At 39.4% G+C, this 19,657-nt stretch overlaps 1 protein-coding gene across 2 annotated transcripts in view; it reads left to right on the forward strand.

Moving 5' to 3' along the window:
* Positions 1 to 19,657, forward strand: part of DNAI1 (dynein axonemal intermediate chain 1) — a 59,967-nt gene that overhangs the window by 6,303 nt on the left and 34,007 nt on the right. For both annotated transcript variants that reach the window (XM_045470105.1, XM_045470106.1), the window contains exons 2-4: positions 16,274 to 16,306; positions 17,980 to 18,078; positions 18,267 to 18,347. In XM_045470105.1, the coding sequence (XP_045326061.1) occupies positions 16,274 to 16,306; positions 17,980 to 18,078; positions 18,267 to 18,347 (213 nt within the window). The remainder of the gene's footprint in view (positions 1 to 16,273; positions 16,307 to 17,979; positions 18,079 to 18,266; positions 18,348 to 19,657) is intronic.

Here is a 19,657-nt window from a genome sequence, read left to right on the forward strand (position 1 = left end):
TAACTCTAGTCGTGTTATGGAATTCCTTCTGGAAGTGATAACTAGAAAACAAATTTTTCCAATGGCCGTTCCATTTTGTTATGATTATAGTCATGCTATTTTCAGAATTACAGTCTGAGGTTTGTCATGCACAATTATCAGATTACAAAACAGCTGTTAGCATTTGTGGCCAGAATTTAGTCTCCTGCCCTATTTACTGTGGAGCCTAGCACATTGTTAGTACTCAGTACATGCCAGGTACTCGAATAACAATGGCAGAGGGCTTGTGCTTATCCCTGGGCTTTGCAGCCTGCAAGCTGATGCTGAAGAGTAATTTTGATTCTCTGGCTCCAGCTGTGAGCAAGTGACATGAAATTGTTTTCTGCCAGTTAGGGATTTGAATGGAGTGTTCAGTCTTCCCTATCACTGGGACAGAGTTGTATGGAAGAAGTAAGCAAAGGACACAGCTGTTGATCAAACTTTTTCACTGTTTGTGTCTCAAAACACCGTCCTACTCATGAAGCCACTGGATTCTGGTTTGTATGGTGGGTTTACGTCCTCTATTTATCTGACCTAGATTTGAGAACTCTTGGAGGTAGGACTAACTCAACCTGGGTTTTTCTTTAGCTGTCATCCTAGGATTTGGTACATAGTAGATGCTTAATAACTACTGGATGAATGAATAATGACTGCATGGATTAGTTGATGAGAAAATAAATGAATGTTGGAAAAGTACGTACTACAATACCGTGACTACTAATTTTTCTTTCTGGGGCTGAAGCAGAAGTGGCTCATGACTTTGCCTTTGTCAAAGCAGCAATCTAATTCTGTTAATTATGTAGGGACCCTACTCCTAATGTTAAGCTTTTTTTCCTACTTTTATTTTTACCTCACATCCATTTTCTCATTTATTTATTTTTTTCCATGTGTCATATAGTCAGCCTCAAATCTTGCTTTGGGACAAATTAGAATATAAGTGGATAAAAAAATCTGCTGATCCCTAGACAGACACATGATTCCAACCTTCTGTTCTTTGTTAATGATTTTGTTCCCTTGGCCTGGAATACTCAAGGCTTTCCTACTTCTGCTCTTTATGGGCCTGGCAAACTCTAAGGCACACAAATTTCAGTTAAGCTCTTTAAATTGCAAAGAACATTGGCTCACTCAAGTTACCTCAAGTAAAGGGAGGGTGGGTGAAGGGGTAAAGGGTATTTGTGGGGGATTGTGGGTGTATATTATAAATACATAAGTAGCCTAGAATCAGAATTGGAAAACTATTGGTTCTGAAACAGATGCAAGTACTAATTAATTTCTCAAATCTCTCATGGTCTACTTCTCTTAGCATCTATGTTTCATTCCCTATTTTCATTTCCCAATCAGCGAATTTTTCCACGGTTTCTGCTCCTTCATAACTTTAGTGTGTTTCCAGCTCATCATGCCACTTCGGCCTCTCTCTGACTCACAACCATCTTCATCACTATCTGCATCCAACCGCTGTTTCTCGTGGTACTCCCAGTTCAAACTCGTGGAGAAGAAATCTGATTGACCCTAGCTTATCTGTTCACCCTAGTCTGATTCAGGGAGGGACAGAATCCTAATGACTTTCCAAGCAGCCAAAGCTATGAGCAGGGCAGTTTCCCTTACAAGGAGTGCAAGGTATAACCTGCTTTACTCCAAAGTAACTTCTACAATGTTTCTGAAAAATCTTTCTCAAAAATTGTGCAGGAAGGGCCTCCGATTTCTTCCAACCCAGTGCCACCATTCAGGGCTGATATTTACATTACAAAATGTTCCATCTTTTACAAAAGCCTTTACTTTAGGGTTGTTGTTTGTATGTGTGTTTTAAACATCCCATTTCTGCAATGAGTTTTAAAATGCAGCACACTGTATATAACTTTTAAAGACCTTGGTATAGGGGACTTATATTCTGGCCACAATGGAATAATCCATACTGGACTTGCCCTACCACTGTTACCAGCTATAATTCTGGACACAATATATGCTGCATTCCCTTGGGACAGTGATTCCTAAGGGAAGGAAAACACCCAGCATGAGTCAGTCATGTGTTTATCTTTGCTCTGTGGCAGGGAACAATTTCTTAACCATGGCTCAGGGAGGTAGATCTCAAAGGAGAGTGTGCTGATACCAATGAGGTAACCCAGATGAAAGAAGTAGCAGACAATGACTTTAAAGCAGCTGTTATAAATATATTTATGGACTTACAGAAAATATTGACTTAATGCATGGAGAATCTAAGCAGAAAAATGGAAACAGAAAAATAAATATCAGAAATGTAAAATTTATTAGATGGGCCTAAAAGCTGAATGTGAAGATGAGTCCATTGAAACGATCTAATCTGAAGATCAGAGAGAAATAAGATTAAAAAACAAGAGCCTTGGTGACTTTTGGGAATATGTCATATGTGTATTGGAAACATGTATGTTATTGGAATCCCAGAAGGAAATAGAAGAGGAGGGAAATATTTGAAGAAATAATGGTTAAAATCTCCTAACCTTGGTGGAAAACGTATAGCATTATCAGAAGTTCAGTAAGCCCTAAGCAGGATAAATACAAAGAAAACTATGTCCCTCATAGTCAAAATACTGGAAACTGAAAATAAAAATAAAATCTTGAAAGTAGCCAGAATAAAATGACACACTGCATACAGGGGAATAATGATATGATTATGGCTCACTTCTCATTGTAAATAATGGAGGTTGGAAGACAATATAATGACATATTAAAGGCACTGAAAGAAAATTACTGTCAACCCAGAATTCTACATTTAGCAAAAAATATCCCTCAAATAAGAAAGGTGAAATAAATACATCTTCAAATAAACTAAAGCGGAGAGAATTTGTCATTAGCAAATCTTCACTGTAAGAAGTACAAAAGGAAGTTCTGCAGGCTAAAGGAAAAATGATATTTGATAGAAGCTCTATCTATGGGAAGGACCAAAAAGTACTAGAAATGATAAATATGTGGCTAAAGATGAAAGACTAGCTCTTTTTCCTTCTATTTATTTTCTTAAAAGACATATGTGACAGTTTAAAGCAAAAAATAATACCATTATGAGGTAGGACTTATAACGTATATAAAAATAAAATATGTGACAACAATAGGGCAAAAGATGAGGTGGTGGTGATTAGTGGAACTAAGACGTTACAAGATTATTACATTGTGAAATATGAAGTGGTATGTTAATTATTCTTGGTAGACTATGATAAGTTTAGGATGCATATTATAAACCTTAGAGTAACCACTAAAAAGTAACATAAAAAGGCACAGCTAAAAAACCAATAGAGAAAATAAAATGAAATACTAAAAAAACTCAGTTAACACAAAAGAAGGTAGAAGCTGAACAGAGGAAGAAAAGCAGATGGAAAACAATAAAAAATAAACAGCAACATACTAAGGCAACCATACCATTACTTTAAAAGGCAGAGTTTATTAAGTTAGGGGGGAAAAAAGGCAAGACCCAACTATACGCTACCTATAAGAGATACAGATACAGTTTATTTTTTTTAAGATTATTTATTTATTTTAAGAGAGAGAGCCAGAGAAAGGGAGAGAGAGAACCCAAGCAGGCTCTGTACTGTCAGTACAGGGACCAATGCAGGGCTTGATCTCATGACCCATAAGATGATGACATGAGCTGAAATCAAGAGTCAGTTGCTTAACCAACTAAGCCACCCAGGCACCCCAAGAGATACAGTTTAAACACAAAGACATAGAAAGGTTGAAAATAAAATAGTAGAAAAAATTCTCCTGGCAAATGGCAATTGAAAGAAAGTTATGTGGTTAAAGTATTAGCAGGAATAAGTGGGCTTCAAGATAAGGAGTATTCCCAAAGTGTGTCCCTACTTGTAGGGACATTTCATAATGATAAATGGTCAATTCAAGAGGAGACATAAAGTCACAAATGTATATGCACCTATTAATAGAAGTCCAAGATATATGAAGGCACCTGGGTGGCTTGGTTGGTTGAGTGTGGGACTCTTGATTTTGGCTCAGGTCATGATCCCAGGGTCATGGGCTCAAGCCCTGAGTCAGACTCTGTGCTGAGCATGGACACTGCTTAAGATTCTCTCTCTCTCTCTGTCTCTCTCTCTCTGTCTCTCTCTCTGTCTCTCTCCCTCTCTCCCTCTCTTCCTCTCTCCCCTTTCTCCCCCTCTCCCCCTCTCCCCCTCTCCCTCTCCACTCCTCTTGAATGTGTGCTCTCTCTCTAGAAAAAGGGGGCTCCTATGTAGCTCAGTTGATTGAGCATGGGACTCTTGATTTCAGCTTAGATCAGGCTCTCACAGTTCATGACATTGAGCCCCACGGCAGTCTCTGTGCTGACAGCATGGAGCCTGCTTGAGATTCTCTCTCCATCCTCCTCCCACTCTCTCTCTCTCTCTCAAAAATAAAGAAATAAAAAAAATTAGTGATGAAATTCCAATGTCTCATTGGGGCACCTGGGTGATTCAGTTGGTTAAGTGGCCCGCTCTTAGTTTTGGCTCAGGGCATGATCTCATGGTTTGTGAGATGGAACCCCATGTGGGACTCTGTGCTGAGATGTGGAGCCTGTTTGGGATTCTCTCTCTGCCCCTCCCTGGCTTGTCACATGCACGTGCACACATGAATGCACACTTTCTCTCTCAAAATAAATAAATAAACATTAAAAATAAGTTAAAAAAAGAAGTTCAAGATATATGAATCAAAAACTGGCAGAGCTAAAGGGAGAAAGAAAAATACACAAAGATAGTTGATTTTAATACTTGTCTCTCAGTAACTGATAGATATAGAAGATTTTGGTTAACCAACTTGACCTAATTAACATTTATAGAACACTACAGCCAAGAACTGTAGAATGAAAATTACACCCAAGAACTGCAGAATGTTCACAAAAATAGACCATATGCTGGGACATAAAGTAAGTCCCAAGACATATCAAAAGATTAAAATTTTACAGATTTTAATTCAACTCAAATTCAACATCCATCCATGAGAGAAAGAATCTAAGCATACTAGGAATAGTTTGAACAAAATGGAATTAAATAAAAAATAACAGCAATATCTTTAAAATACCCAAATATTTAGGAATTAAGGCATAATTCTAAATAAAGGTAGTCAAAAGAAGCACAAGGGCAGATAGTAGCTGCACTTGTAGTGAGCATAGCATAATGTATAAATTTGTCAAATCACTAAGTTGTACACCTGAAACTAATGTAATATTGTGTCTCAACTATATTTCAATAAAAAAGAAAGAAAGAAAAGAAAAGAAAGAGCACAAGGGAAAGTAGTAAATGTTTTTAATTGAATGGTAATGAAAATATGGCATCACAAGTTTTAGGGTGCTTCTAAAGTGCATAATGGAACTGCATAGTTTCAAATGCCTGATTTAGAAAAAAGAAAAAAAAAAGGGAAAGATTTAAACGCAATGTTTCATAGAAACAGTGAGAAAAACTATAGGGAAAATTAACAATGCCAGAAGTACGTTCTTTGAAAGGTTAATAAAATTGACAAAATCTAGCAGAGCACATCAAGATAAAAAGAAGTCACAACAGGGGTGCCTGGGTGGCTCAGTCAGTTAGGCATCCAACTCTTGATTTTGACTCAGGTTGTGATCTCATTGTTGGTGGGATTGAGCCTCGCATTGGACTCTGTGCTGATAGCACAGAGCCTGCTTGGGATTCTCTTTCTTCCTTTCTCTCTGCCCCTGCCCCACTTATGCTCTCTCTCTCTCAAAAATAAATAAATAAATAAATAAATAAATAAATAAATAAACTTAAATAAAAAAAGAAATCACAACTGCCAATATCAGGATGGAACATGAGAAATCACTACTGATCCTACAGACATTAAAAAGGATAATAAGGAAATATTATCACAACTTTATGGCAATAAATTCAATTTAGATGGAATGGGCAAATTTCTTGAAAAACACAATTTACCTTAATTGACACAAGAAGAAAAGGAAAATATGAGAACTCCATACCTTAACTTAAAACCTTCCTACAAAGAAGGTTTTACTGGTTTCACTGATGAATTATATCAAGTACATGAGGTATAAATAACAACAATCTTACACAAAGTATTACAGAAAATGGAGAAGGGAACAAATCCCAACTGATTTGATGATGACAGAATAACTCTGATATCAAAATCAAAGTTACTTCAAGAAAAGAAAATTACAGGGGCGCCTGGGTGGCGCAGTCGGTTAGGCGTCCGACTTCAGCCAGGTCACGATCTCGCGGTCCGTGAGTTCGAGCCCCGCGTCGGGCTCTGGGCTGATGGCTCAGAGCCTGGAGCCTGTTTCCGATTCTGTGTCTCCCTCTCTCTCTGCCCCTCCCCCGTTCATGCTCTGTCTCTCTGTCCCAAAAATAAATAAACGTTGAAAAAAAAATTTAAAAAAAAAAAAAAAAGAAAAGAAAATTACAGACCAATATCCCTTATGAACATAAATGCAAAAACTCCAACAAAATATTAACAACACTGTTTCAGCAATACATAAAAAGAATAATAGATCAAGTGGGGTTTATCCCAATAATGCAAAGTCAGCTCAACATTAAAAAATAAATCAAAGTATTTCTTCACATTAATAGAACAGGGGTGCCTGGGTGGCTCAGTTGGTTAAGCATCTGACTTTGGCTCAGGTTATGATCTCACAGCTCATGAGTTAGAGCCCATGTCAGGCTCTGTGCTGGCAGATTGGATTCAGATTCTGTGTTTCCCTCTGTCTCTCTACCCCTCTCCTACTCATGCTCTGTCTCTTTCTTTCTCAAAAATAAATAAACATTAAAAAAAAAAAATAGGGGCGCCTGGGTGGCTCAGTTGGTTAAGTGTCTGACTCTTGGTTAAGGCTCAGGTCATGATCTCATGGTTTATGACTTAGAGCCCCAGATTGGGCTCCATGCTGGCAGCGTGGAGCCTACTTGGGATTCTCTCTCTCCCTCTCTCTCTCTCTGCCCCTTCCCCACTCTCTCTCTCAAAAAAAAAAAAAAAATAAATAGGGGCGCCTGGGTGGCGCAGTCGGTTAAGCGTCCGACTTCAGCCAGGTCACGATCTCGCAGTCCGTGAGTTGAGCCCCGCGTCGGGCTCTGAGCTGATGGCTCAGAGCCTGGAGCCTGTTTCCGATTCTGTGTCTCCCTCTCTCTCTGGCCCTCCCCCATTCATGCTCTGTCTCTCTCTGTCCCAAAAATAAATAAACGTTGAAAAAAATAAATAAATAAATAAATAAACTTTAAACAGTAAAAAGAAAACAAACAAAACAAAACAAAAAACAGAACAAAGGGGAAATAGCATATAATGACATCTCAATAGATTCAGGGGGAAAAAAAGGACAAAATTTAACATCCATCCACCAAAGATTAGTTTAAGGGTCAAATGAGATGATGTACTCAAAAGTGTTTAGTAAACTGAAAGATGTTATATAAACAGAAGGTGTTTTTATTGTTATCCCTCTATGACACTCTCAGGGTTATAGGCTCCTTTCTGATAAGGACCTCTTGGAGCCTGGATAACATACTTTTCAATTGTTCAATAAATGCCCTCTGAATGGGACTCAACTGCCATGCATAGCAGACCATGATAGAATAATAAAATAATGACAATCACAAAGTCTACACTGCCACTGTTACTTGGTTTACTGAGTGCTAGGCTCTGAGTTAGGTGCTCTTCATGAATTGTTTTATTTTATCCTCTGAGCAACTCTGAGAAGAGCACTAATATTTTTCTCTACCTTAGAGAAGAGAAAATGAGGATTAGAAACTAAATACTGTGCTCAGGGTCACACATATAGTTCATGGCTGAGTCAGGAACATAGCCAAGGCATACTCTAGAGCTTCAGCTTTTAAATCCTACCTTCCTTGCCTTCTGTAGCCTTATCTGGCAAGGGTCCCATAGGTTTCCATGGAGGCACCAGCCTGGTCTCATATCTCCTTTTTCTGCATTCAGAGCACTGTGCTAACACTGCATTAACAGCAAAGAAAAACCTCTTTAACTGTACTTCATTGATTTTAAAAATTCTCTTTTTAATGTTTATTTATTTTTGAGAGAGAGAGAGACAGCATGAGTGGGAGAAGGCATAGAGAGAGGGAGAGAGAGAATCCCAAGCAGGCTCTATGCTGTTATGTGGGGTTTGAATCCACGAACTGTGAAATCATGACTTGAGCCAAAATCAAGAGTTGGAGGCTCCACCTACTGAGCCACCCAGGTGTCTCTGATTTTAAAAATTCTTAATTAGCATGTTAAATAATAAAAGTAATGCACATTCACATTAGAAATATTAAAACCATGAGAATGAGTATACAATAAAAGTATTGGTCCCCTTCCCCACAATTCCCCAGTCATATTCCCTAAACCAAACTGCTATCAACAGAGTCTATATATTCTTGCAGAAATTTTATATGTATATGCAAATACACATATATGCATATTCTTAAAGTAAGCAGATGGGTCATCTATTTCTGTAGCTTGCTTTTTTATTTAACAATATACCTTGGAGAGCTTTCCATAACAGTACATAAATGTTTATCTCATTCTTTTAAAAATATGCATGGTTTGGGGCGCCTGAGTGGCGCAGTCGGTTAAGAGTCCGACTTCAGCCAGGTCACCATCTCGCGGTCCGTGGGTTCGAGCCCCGCGTCAGGCTCTGGGCTGATGGCTCAGAGCCTGGAGCCTGTTTCCGATTCTGTGTCTCCCTCTCTCTCTGCCCCTCCCCCATTCATGCTCTGTCTCTCTCTGTCCCAAAAATAAATAAACGTTGAAAAAAAAATGTATAAAAAAAAAAATAAAAATATGCATAGTATCTTATTGAATGGCTATACCATAATTTATTTAACTGGGCCCCACAAATGAATATCTGGGTCTCCCCCATTAAAAAATATTATAAATAATGGTGCAGTCAGCAATTTTGTACATCTTATGCATGTGTATGAGTACTTTCACAGGAAAAATTCAAGAAAGTGGAGTTGCTGAGTTGAGGGGTATCTGCATTTAAAATTTTGGCAGGTATTGCCACATAACCCTATGAAAAGTTTGCATCAATTGGCATTCCCACAATAGTGTATGATAATGTCTATTACCTTTCATATCTAATGTTTCAAAATTTTGAGATTTCTTTCAACTACACTTATTGAGTGCCTTCTGTGTGCATTTAACACTGCACTAGGCTCAGAGATTTAAAATGTAGTCAGTGTAGCCAGAGGAAGATTTGTTGGTGAATTACTATTCCTTTGGGACTAAGAGCTCTTACCCTTTTAAAAATGGAAACTGCAAGCTGGTGAGGTATTTAGTTTCAATTTAGCTTAATGGAAACCTGTTAGTGAGTTTTAAAATAAGGACCAAGACAATTGAAATGGTAAAGAAGTCTCCTGGGCTCCAGGAAGGAGGATGCTGCATCTGTGGGTTTGCATGCTTCAAAGAGCCCCTCTTTCCAGGAACAAACATGTTTCAGTATTGAACTTTTAGGTGGAAATGTGAGCTGCTGAAGGCTCTAGTCCCTAGGGTAGATGCTTCCTAGTAAACAAGGGCCACACAGAATCTGTGTGACTAAGGGCAGAGCAGGGTCTATAAATGGGAATATAATGCTGCCTACTATCATTAATTGAGCACAAACTCTGGCTAAGCACCACACTATGCATTTTGTGTGCATTGACTCATTTAATTCTCATGACAAGCCTATGATTGAGAAGATGCCATTATGCCCAGTTTAAAGATAAGGATACTGAGGTTCGGAGAAGACAAGTAACATGCCTAAAGTCATAGAACTAACAAGTGGCAGAGTGGGGACTCAAACCAAGGTATGGTTGACTTCAGAGCCCATGTTTGGGCTCCATCAGTATATCTGATCATGTATTTGTTTTATAAATCTTACCTCTTCATGATAGGAAGCAATTTAATAATTTTTTTTATCGCCTTACCCCTAAAATATGCTCAGGAACAAATGGGTTGCTTATGCTTTTAAGGGGGCCATGTACCAAAACTGATCTAAGTTTAGGTAAATGCCCAGTAGGTGGCAATAATAATCATCTGTTACCTTGACCAGAACTTCCATTTTCTTTTTAAAAAAATTTTTAATGTTTATTTATTTTTGAGAGAGCCAGAGACACAGTGCAAGCAAGGGAGGGGCAGAGAGAGAGGAAGACACAGAATCTGAAGCAGGCTCCAGGCTCTGAACTATCAGCATAAAGCCCGACATGGGGTCAAACTCAGAAATGGTGAGATCATGACCTGAGCCAAAGTTGGATGCCTAACCAGCTGAGCCACCCAGGTGCCCCAGAATTTTCATTGTCAAATCACCATCCCATAGCTGTGGGAGGAAAAGAATAGGGGATAATGTGGATGCTGTGTTAGAATTTGAGATTTATCTCAGGGCTATTGAGCAGCCCTTGGAGGCTTTAAAACAGGAGAGTGATATGATCGGATTAATGTTCCAGGAAGATCACTTATAGATAGTGATTAGTTTGGGTTCAAATCCTGGTCATTTTTGGGTGATCTCTCTAAGCCTCAGTGTTCTCATCTGTAAAATAGAATAATGGTAGCTCTTACCTGATAGGGTGGTTCTGAAGGTTAAATGAGATGATGCATGTAAGTTCCTTAGTAAATGACTAGCCCAGAGTAAGTGTTCAATAGCTGAGAATGATGATAATGATATAATTATTAGAGTGGAGAGAAACTGGAGTCAGGGAAATCAAATGTAAGCAAAAGATAGTAAGGGCCTGAATTAAGGAAGGTGTAAATGAAGAGGATAGTTATGAAAGATATTGAAGAGATAGAATTGTTAGACTTTGAAACATGATGCTAATGGGAGAGAAGGAAAGGCAGGTGTCTTTGATGGCTTCCAATTTCCAACATGGGTGACTGAGTAGATGGGGATGCACTTGAGTGAGATAAGAAACACTAGAAGAAATGGAAATTTGGTATAGAAAAAGAATATAATGATTGGGTTGGAAAAAGAACATAATGAGGTTGGCTCTTAAACATACTGAGTTTGGGTACTCTGCTATTTTTTTGAACATGGGGTTCTGAGAAGTCTAAGCTACAGAAATATATTTGAACTTTGGGTTACCTGGCTGGCTCAATCAGTAGAGTGTGTGACTCTTGATCTTGAGGTTGTGAGTTCAAGCCACGAATTGGGCATAGAGATTACTCAAAAAATAAAAAAATAAAAATATTTTTAAAAAAGAAATAGATTTGAACCTCATCATAAGGTAGAAGATGAAGCTCTGTGTGGAGATAAGAACACCCAAGAGGAGTGTGTAGAATATATTCCTGGTCAAGGGTATATTCCAAGCATATATTCCTGGTCAAGGATATTAAGAAGGAATTACTGGAGAGGTGACATGGAAATGAAGGTGGAGAAGTTTCAAGAAAGAGCAAGGGAGCCCTCATTCTGAAAGAGAAATGAGTTTTTACCAGTTCCTTCGCTTAAGATGCTCATACTAAAATGTGTAATAATGAGAATAGAAAAATGATCTATTATGAAGGAGTTCAGACTGGGACATCTGTTATCCCATTGATTATCAGGGTTAATTTGACTGATAGGGTGGTCTGTCGGGGGGTAGGGGGATATTTCCTCTTCCTGCATCATTCCTCCATAGACATCCTCCCTCAGTCAAATAGAATGACCTATCCAAAAGTAGAGGATATTCTTTGGTCAAGAGTATAAGAATGGTAGACCTCCTTTGCTGAAATGTCCAAGCTGCCTCTAATGTGTACTGCAGTATTATATTTCTTTTCATAATACTATTCCCTTTTGCAGACCAAAACCCAGAGATAACAGAGTATCTATTTGCGGATACATTTCATCCTTCATCTCACAACAGCCACTCAAAGTGAAGAATGGAAGAGTAGAGGGAGTTACAAGAAAAGTGATAATATGTCAGGGTTAGATAAAGGACTAGTAGAGTTTAGTTGGGTAGGGTTTTGTTAGGCAGAGATAGTGGGAGTGGTGAGAGGGAGAGGGAAGATGATGTTTCTGGCAAGAGAAACAGTAAAAAGCAAAACTGCAAGGGCACCTGGTTGGCTTAGTTGGAAGAACATGCAACTCTTGATCTCAGGGTCATGAGTTTGACCTCAATGTTGGGTATAGAGATTACTTAAAAATAAATACATTTAAAAAAATTTTTTAATGTTTATTTTTGAGAGAAAGAGAGACTGATGGAGTGTGAGAGGGAGAGGAGCAGAGACAGAGGGAGACACAGAATCTGAAGCAGGCTCCAGGCTCTGAGCTGTCAGCACAGAGCCCGATGCAGGGCCCAAACTGACAAACCACGAGACCATGACCTGAGCTGAAGTTGGACGCTTAACTGACTGAACCACCCAGGTACCCCAAAAATAAATAAATTATTTTTTGAAAAAAAGTCAAAGGTGCAGAGGTGGGAAAGCACAGTCGATGCTCAGGAAATGTGGGTAGCCTTGCTAGGCTGCATCTCAAAATGCTAGCACAGGAAGGGCTGGAGAGCAGGCTGGAATGGAGACGTGGGGCCAGATGATAGAGTTCTGAAGGCCAGGGAGGGAGTTTGGGCTTTGTTCTTCTGTGGTTTGATGGCTTCTGGGAGGAACCATCAAAAGCTTTCCAGGAATTCAGGCTTGTCCATCTCAGGCTTCTCCTTTTGGAAGACCAAGGGACCAAAGTGGCAGCCTGACATTCAATCTCCTTTGCCATGGTTGGGAAGTCAGGACTGCAGCTGATTTCATTGGCCTGTTTTGCATTTATTATAGTGTGGCTTTTATAGTGTGTTAATTGAAATATTTCCAACTGCCAAAAACAATTACATTCAAATTGCCTTGTCAGTTCTTTTATTGCCAGATAAATGTTTTACAGACATATTTACAGGGGGGCAATGGTAACTGGGTCTCGTTTTCTATTTAAGGCTGGCAGTTTGGGTTGGGATTGGCCCTCCAATGTCTGTTGTGGGCCAGAAAGCTGTTGGAGTTGTGACGCCTGCATCTTGTTACCTTAGGGATCAGAGGTGCTTCAAAAAAAAAGCAGATTTCTGGCTTATGCAGCTTAGCCTCAGAGAAGGGTTCCATCACTGGAAACCCTGGCAACGTGGCAGAGATCTGAATCCTGCTGCCTGCTCTACCAATAACAATCCTAACCCAAGCTGAGACATGCTCTTCCCTCTCCCTGGAATCCCTTTCCTCCTCTCCACCATCAACTCCTCTCCCATAGACTATATTATGTAAGAGCTGTAAGAGCCCATCTAGTCTAACTCTCTTAACTTTGTATTTGGGAAACTGAGGCCCAAGAGACTTCCTCAAGAATATACAGGTGGCCTGCAAGAACTGGGAACAGAGGTCTCTGTCCAATGTGCTGTACTGCCACCATGTTGCCTTGGCCTTTCCTTCAATACTTTAAACCTGCTTCTTCCAAGAACCCTTCTGTCACATTTCTAGCCTCCACTGATCTCCCTTTTGCTTGATCATCTGAAACACCTATTGTTATATATATATATATATATATATATATATATATATATATATGAATGATTATATATATTAACAATTATATATATGTATATATATGTATATTGCAGGGTTTTTGTTTGTTTGGTGGAATATGTTACTGGCTCTGTCACTGTTCTTCTCTTGCCTTTGTATATGCTGTTTTCTTCTTCTGAATAATGTTTTCTCCATTTAGACAACCCAGCTGGGTTCTTTGTTCTTTGATACCCAGCTGGGAAACAGCCACCTCTGGGAGCCTTTCTTGTGCTCAGTAGGTGTCTCTGTGTACTCCTATAGCACCCTGGGTACACATATCTCTGTTGCTGGCACAGAGGAGGCTTTCAAAGGAGTACTGAATGAGAGAGTGAGTGAGTGAGTGAGTGAATGAGAGAGTAAATGATGAACACTCTTACACTGCTCTGTCCTCCATGGACCCTGAACAAACTGGAGTAGGGACCTCATCTCTCTTCATCTGTGTCCTACTGCTTAGGTGTGTCCCTGACACACAAATAGATGCCCAATAAATGTTTATCAAGCTGAATAAAGCATGCTGCTCTTGGGAACATAAAATTTTAGTGTGTTAGAGCTGAAGGTCATCACATCCAATCCTATGCATTTTACTGACAAGGAAACTGAGGTCCAAAGAGGAAAAACATTTTTCCCAGAATCATGATCACTAATCGGTTTGATGACATTCTTCATTTATTCAATAAGTATTTGACCCAAAGAAATCTACATATTCAAGGCAATACCTATCAAAATAACCCCAGCATTCTTCAGAGAGCTAGAACAAACAATCCTAAAATTTGTATGGAACCAGAAAAGACCCCGAATAGCCAAAGCGATCTGGAGAAAGAAAACCAAATCTGGAGGCATCACAATCTCAGACTTCAAGATGTATTACAAAGCTGTAATCATCAAGACAGTATGGTACTGGCACAAAAACAGACATTCAGATCAAGGAAACAGAATACAGAACCCAGGAATGGACCCAGAAATGTATGGCCAACTAATCTTCGACAAAGCAGGAAAGAACATCCAATGGAATAAAGACAGTCTCTTCAGCAAATGGTGCTGGGAAAACTAGACAGCAACATGCAGAAAAATGAACCTGCACGACTTTCTTACACCATACACAAAAATAAACTCAAAATGGATGAAAGACCTAAATGTAAGACAGGAAGTCATCAAAATTCTCGAGGAGAAAGCAGGCAAAAACCTCTCTGACCTCGGCTGCACCAACTTCTTACTCAACACGTCTCTGGAGGCAAGGGAAACCATAGCAAAAATGAACTATTGGGACCTCATCAAAATAAAAATCTTCTGCACAGCAAAGGAAACAATCAGCAAAACTAAAAGGCAACCAACGGAATGGGAGAAGATATTTGCAAACAACATGTCAGATAAAGGGTTAATATCCAAAATCTATAGAGAACTTATCCAACTCAACACCCAAAAAACAAATGATCCAGTGAAAAATGGGCAAAAGACCTGAATTAGACACTTCTCCAAAGAAGACATCCAGATGGCCAAACAACACATGAAAAAATGCTCAACATCACTCATCATCCAGGAAATACAAATCAAAAACACACTGAGATACCACCTCATCACACCTGTCAGAAGGGCTAACATTAACAAGTCAGGCAACAACAGATGTTAGTGAGGATGTGGAGAAAGAGCATCTCTTTTGCACTGCTGGTGGGAATGCAAACTGGTGCAGCCAGTTGGAAAACAATATGGAGGTTCCTCAAAAAGTTAAAAATAGAACTACCCTACAACCCAGCAATTGCACTACTAAGTATTTATCCAAGGGATACAGGGATGCTGTTTCGAAAGGACACATGCACCCCAATGTTTATAGCAGCACTATCAACAATAGCCAAAGTATGGAAAGAGCCCAAATGTCCATCGATGGATGAATGGATAAAGAAGATGTGGTGTATGTGTGTGTGTGTATATATATATATATATATATAATAGAGTATTACCTGGCAATCAAAAAGAATGAAATCTTGCATTTGCAACTATGTGGATGGAACTGCAGGGTATTATGCTAAGTGAAATTAATTAGTCAGAGAAAGACAAATATCATATGACTTCACTCATATAAGGAATTTAAGATACAAAACAGATGAACATAAGGGAAAGGAAGCAAAAATAATATAAAAACAGGGAGAGGGACAAAACATAAGAGACTCTTAAATATAGAGAACAAACAGAGGGTTGCCAGAGGGGTTGTGTGTGTGGGGATGGGCTAAATGGATAAGGGGCTTAGGGAACCTACTCCTGAAATCATTATTGCACCATGAGCTAACTAACTTGGATGTAAATTGTAAAAAATGAATTATAGAAAAAAAAGAATCACCTTGAAATAAAGGATTATGTTCACTCTGGGGGAAAAAAATAAGTATTTGAACACTTACTATATTCTCAGCAGTGTATAAAACAAAGCACCTGCTTATAAAGAGCTTACATTCATCCCAAACAAGTATTTATAAATATAATTTGACCTCGAAATCTCCTTAATGCATAGTACAGAGCTGAGCACTTAGAATATGCTTTTTAAAAATGTTTGTGGAACTAGTTGCAAATAAGAAATGCCCAGTGCTAAGTTACCTGGTTGCTTTTCATGGGTCAGTGGCACTGACACTGGAATGGGATTGCCTCAGATACAGGGCCTCCTTGACTGGGGTAAGAAGCACATGTTGCCACTAAGAGGACCACTTTTAAGACTTGGGAAAGCTCAATGTCCAGTGTCTTTGAGATCTCTGGGAAGAAGCCTCCCTGTAATACTGTTTCTGATATTCCCACAGAGATTTGCCAATGACTTACCTCTTGTTTCTGTTCTTTCTTTCAGAGCATCAACATAGGCAGAGGAGCCAGGAAGAGAGTAAGTGCTGAGCCCACTGAAGGCTCTCATCAAGATGCTAATAGCATTGTTTTCTGTTGAAAATATTAGCTATATCTTTTTTAGAAAATTCAAATGGGCAAAAAGACCATTAAAATCACCCTTAGGTGCACCTGAGTGACTCAGTCGGTTAAGCGGCTGAGTCTTGATCTCAGCTCAAGTCTTGATCTCAGGGTTGAATTCAGGCCCCGTATTGGGCTCTGGGCTGGGTGTGAAGCCTATTTTTTAAAAAAATCACCCTTAAACCCACCATTATTGAAAACCTCTTAGTTAACACATGATGTTATACTCTCTCGGATATTTCTGTGCATATATAAAAATTATGTGTATTTATTTATTTTTAAGTTTATTTATTTTGAGAGAGAAAAAGCACAAGCAGGGGAGGGGAAGAGAGAGGGAGAGGGAGAAAATCTCAAGCAGGGTCTACACTGTCAGCGCAGAGCCCGATTCAGGGCTTGAACTCATAAACCATGAGATCATGACCTGAGGCAAAGTCAAAAGCTGGACACTTAACCGACTGAGCCACCCAGGCACCCCTGTTTTTAAATGGAATCAAACTGTAAGTTACTTTATAATCTGCTTTTTACATAATATATTTAGAGTGCTTTCCATTGCCAATAAACATACTTTTATAGCATCATTTAAAATTACTGTATAATATTTTACCATATGTTCCTTAAGGCTATACTGTAATTTGTTCAACCATGCCCCATTGTTGGACACTTAGATATTTCCTCTTTTTCATTATTATGATCAATTCTCCAGCAAACATTCATGCATTTAAATCTCTGGGCATGTCCTTGGTTATTTCTTTAATATAAAGTCCTATACATAGAAACTTCAGTCACAGAGAATAAATGCTTATTAGGTTTTTGGTAAATATTTCCAAAATGCTCTTTAGAAAGTTTGCGCTAATTTATGGGTAGCAATTTTCCCACAATGTCACCACCACTGGATTAGTTTTGTTTGATTGAGTGGTATCTTCGTTTTGGGTTTTAGTAGTTGTTGTTGTTGTTGTTGTTTTAGTTTTCAACAGTTTTATAGTGAAGAATTGCACTCTTTTATTTCGCATATTTTTGCTAACAAGGGTGAGTTTTTTTTAATACATCATGGGCCACTTCGGCAAGGTGTTTAACTGTCTATTACAGAAAGGAAAAACTTCTAGTCCTTGATTTTTTTGCTCTAAGGATCTGATGAGACTCTGAGGCTTAAAGTTACCAAGTACTGAGAGTGTTGCCATAAGAGTAACCATAAGGTGGCAAATTGGAAGATAAAATATGAATCGGAGCTGAAGCATCTTAAATAACAGCTGGATGTCCTTTCATTTTGCATAAAGCCCTGCCTTTGGCAGCTGGTCCTGACCATTAGGTTCCAGGCTGTATGGGAGAGAATAGGGAGGGGCCACTTCTGGTCTCACTTCTGGCTCGAAAGGCCCACCACAATGTTCCAGATAAGTACTGACCCCCAGGACTGACATGGCCAAGATCTTCCAGGCAATGAGAACTCTGACCTAAGCAGTTCCTTTGGACTCTTCCATGAGTGGTCTGTTGTGCATTTTGTATTCTACTTATCAGGGGCAGAGCTTGGCTTCTGGGAGGATTTGTGAATGAAGGGGGAGCACTGCTTGCTGATCCTCATGTGAGGTTGTTGTCCAGGATGAAGATTCAGGGACTGAAGTGGGAGAAGGAACAGATGAATGGGCCCAGTCCAAAGCCACAGTTAGACCCCCTGACCAGCTGGAGTTGACTGATGCGGTGAGTGAGCAGCATCCTGCCCTTGCCCTTTCTACCTTCTCTACCCTCAGAGATGTGTTCTTTCATAGTACTGATTAGGAGCCTGCACAGAACCTGGGTGTGAGATGTCTGCTGACACCCTGAGGAACCCTCCCAAATCTCAGAAGAGGTGTGGGCCTTTGGTATTTCTTGGTATTTCTCTCCCTTAGGAGCTAAAGGAGGAGTTCACCCGCATTCTGACAGCCAACAACCCACATGCACCCCAGAACGTCGTCAGGTACAGCTTCAAAGTAAGTCATCCCCTCTGGGATAGGGGCCTCTAGGTGCTCCTTGGTTTGGCAATGACTTGCTACATTCCAAAAGCTTCTCTGCTATTAGAGAGATCACCTTTAAACTCTGGTCTTTGACCAGAACCTTGAAATTTTACATGGAATTTTCCAGAGATATAAAAAATTCCATAATGAATCTCCCTTGAAATCTTATTCAGTACTTATTACGTGTCAGACACTGTTAATAAATTATTTTCTGGGCACTTGGGTGGCTTAGTTGGTTGAGCATCTGACTCTTGATTTCAGCTCAGGTCATGACCCCAGAGTCATGGGATTGAGCCCTGCGTTGTACTCTGCACAGAGTGTGGAGCCTGCTTATGATTCTCTCTCTCTCTCTCTCTCTCTCTCTCTCTCTCTCTCTCTCTCCCTCTGCCCCTTTCTCAGGCTCATGCTCTATCTAATATTTTTTAAACAGTAATAAATAAATTATTTTCATTATTTTCAATACTTATAACTATCCTAAAAATTAGATATTATTATCTTCATATTACATATGAAAAAAATAAAGCTTAGAGTGGTTAAGCCCAAGGTCATGCAGAAAATAGGGGAAGGAATCAGGATTTGAATCCATTCTGCCCACCAACATAGACCATGCTTTTAATAACTGCACTGTTTCATTTCCCATCCATCTGAATTACTGAGAGAAGAAGGGCTTTGTGATGACTTTTTAAGGCAGAGTGTCCCAACCTATGTGCAGAAATAGTGATTCTTTCAGCTCTCCAGAGGCAGGTGGGTTTGATACAGCTGGAGCCCATGGGCTGGTTTCCTCTCCAGTGAGTTTACCCTAGTGTGTCATACAAATACAACAATATTCTATGTGACTTTAAAAGGGCTGGGAAGATATATTTTGAAAGAAGGAAGGAAACCTTGGTCTCAAAGTCAACAGTACAACTAAGATGCTTGTCAATATGGAGGCTGTCTAGAAGAACCAGACTAATAGGCCCTGTGAAAGCAGGGATCATATCTGCTTTTGTTAAGCTTTATGTCTCTGGAACCTAGAAAATACTTGGCATGTTGGTGTGCCTGGGTGTCTCAGTTGGTTAAGCATCTGACTTAGGCTCAGGTCATGATCTCACAGTTCGTGGGTTTGAGCCCCACATCGGGCTCTGTGCTGACAGCTTGGAGCCTAGAGCTTGCCTTGGATTCTGTGTCTCCTTCTCTGTCTGCCCTTCCCCTGCTCATGCTCTGTCTCTCTCAAACATAAATAAACATTAAAAAAATTAAAACAAAATACTTGGCATGTTGTATTTGTTTAAAAATTAGTTGTTGAA

This window comes from Leopardus geoffroyi, chromosome D4 (genome assembly GCF_018350155.1).
Source record: "Leopardus geoffroyi isolate Oge1 chromosome D4, O.geoffroyi_Oge1_pat1.0, whole genome shotgun sequence".
NCBI lineage: Eukaryota > Metazoa > Chordata > Mammalia > Carnivora > Felidae > Leopardus > Leopardus geoffroyi.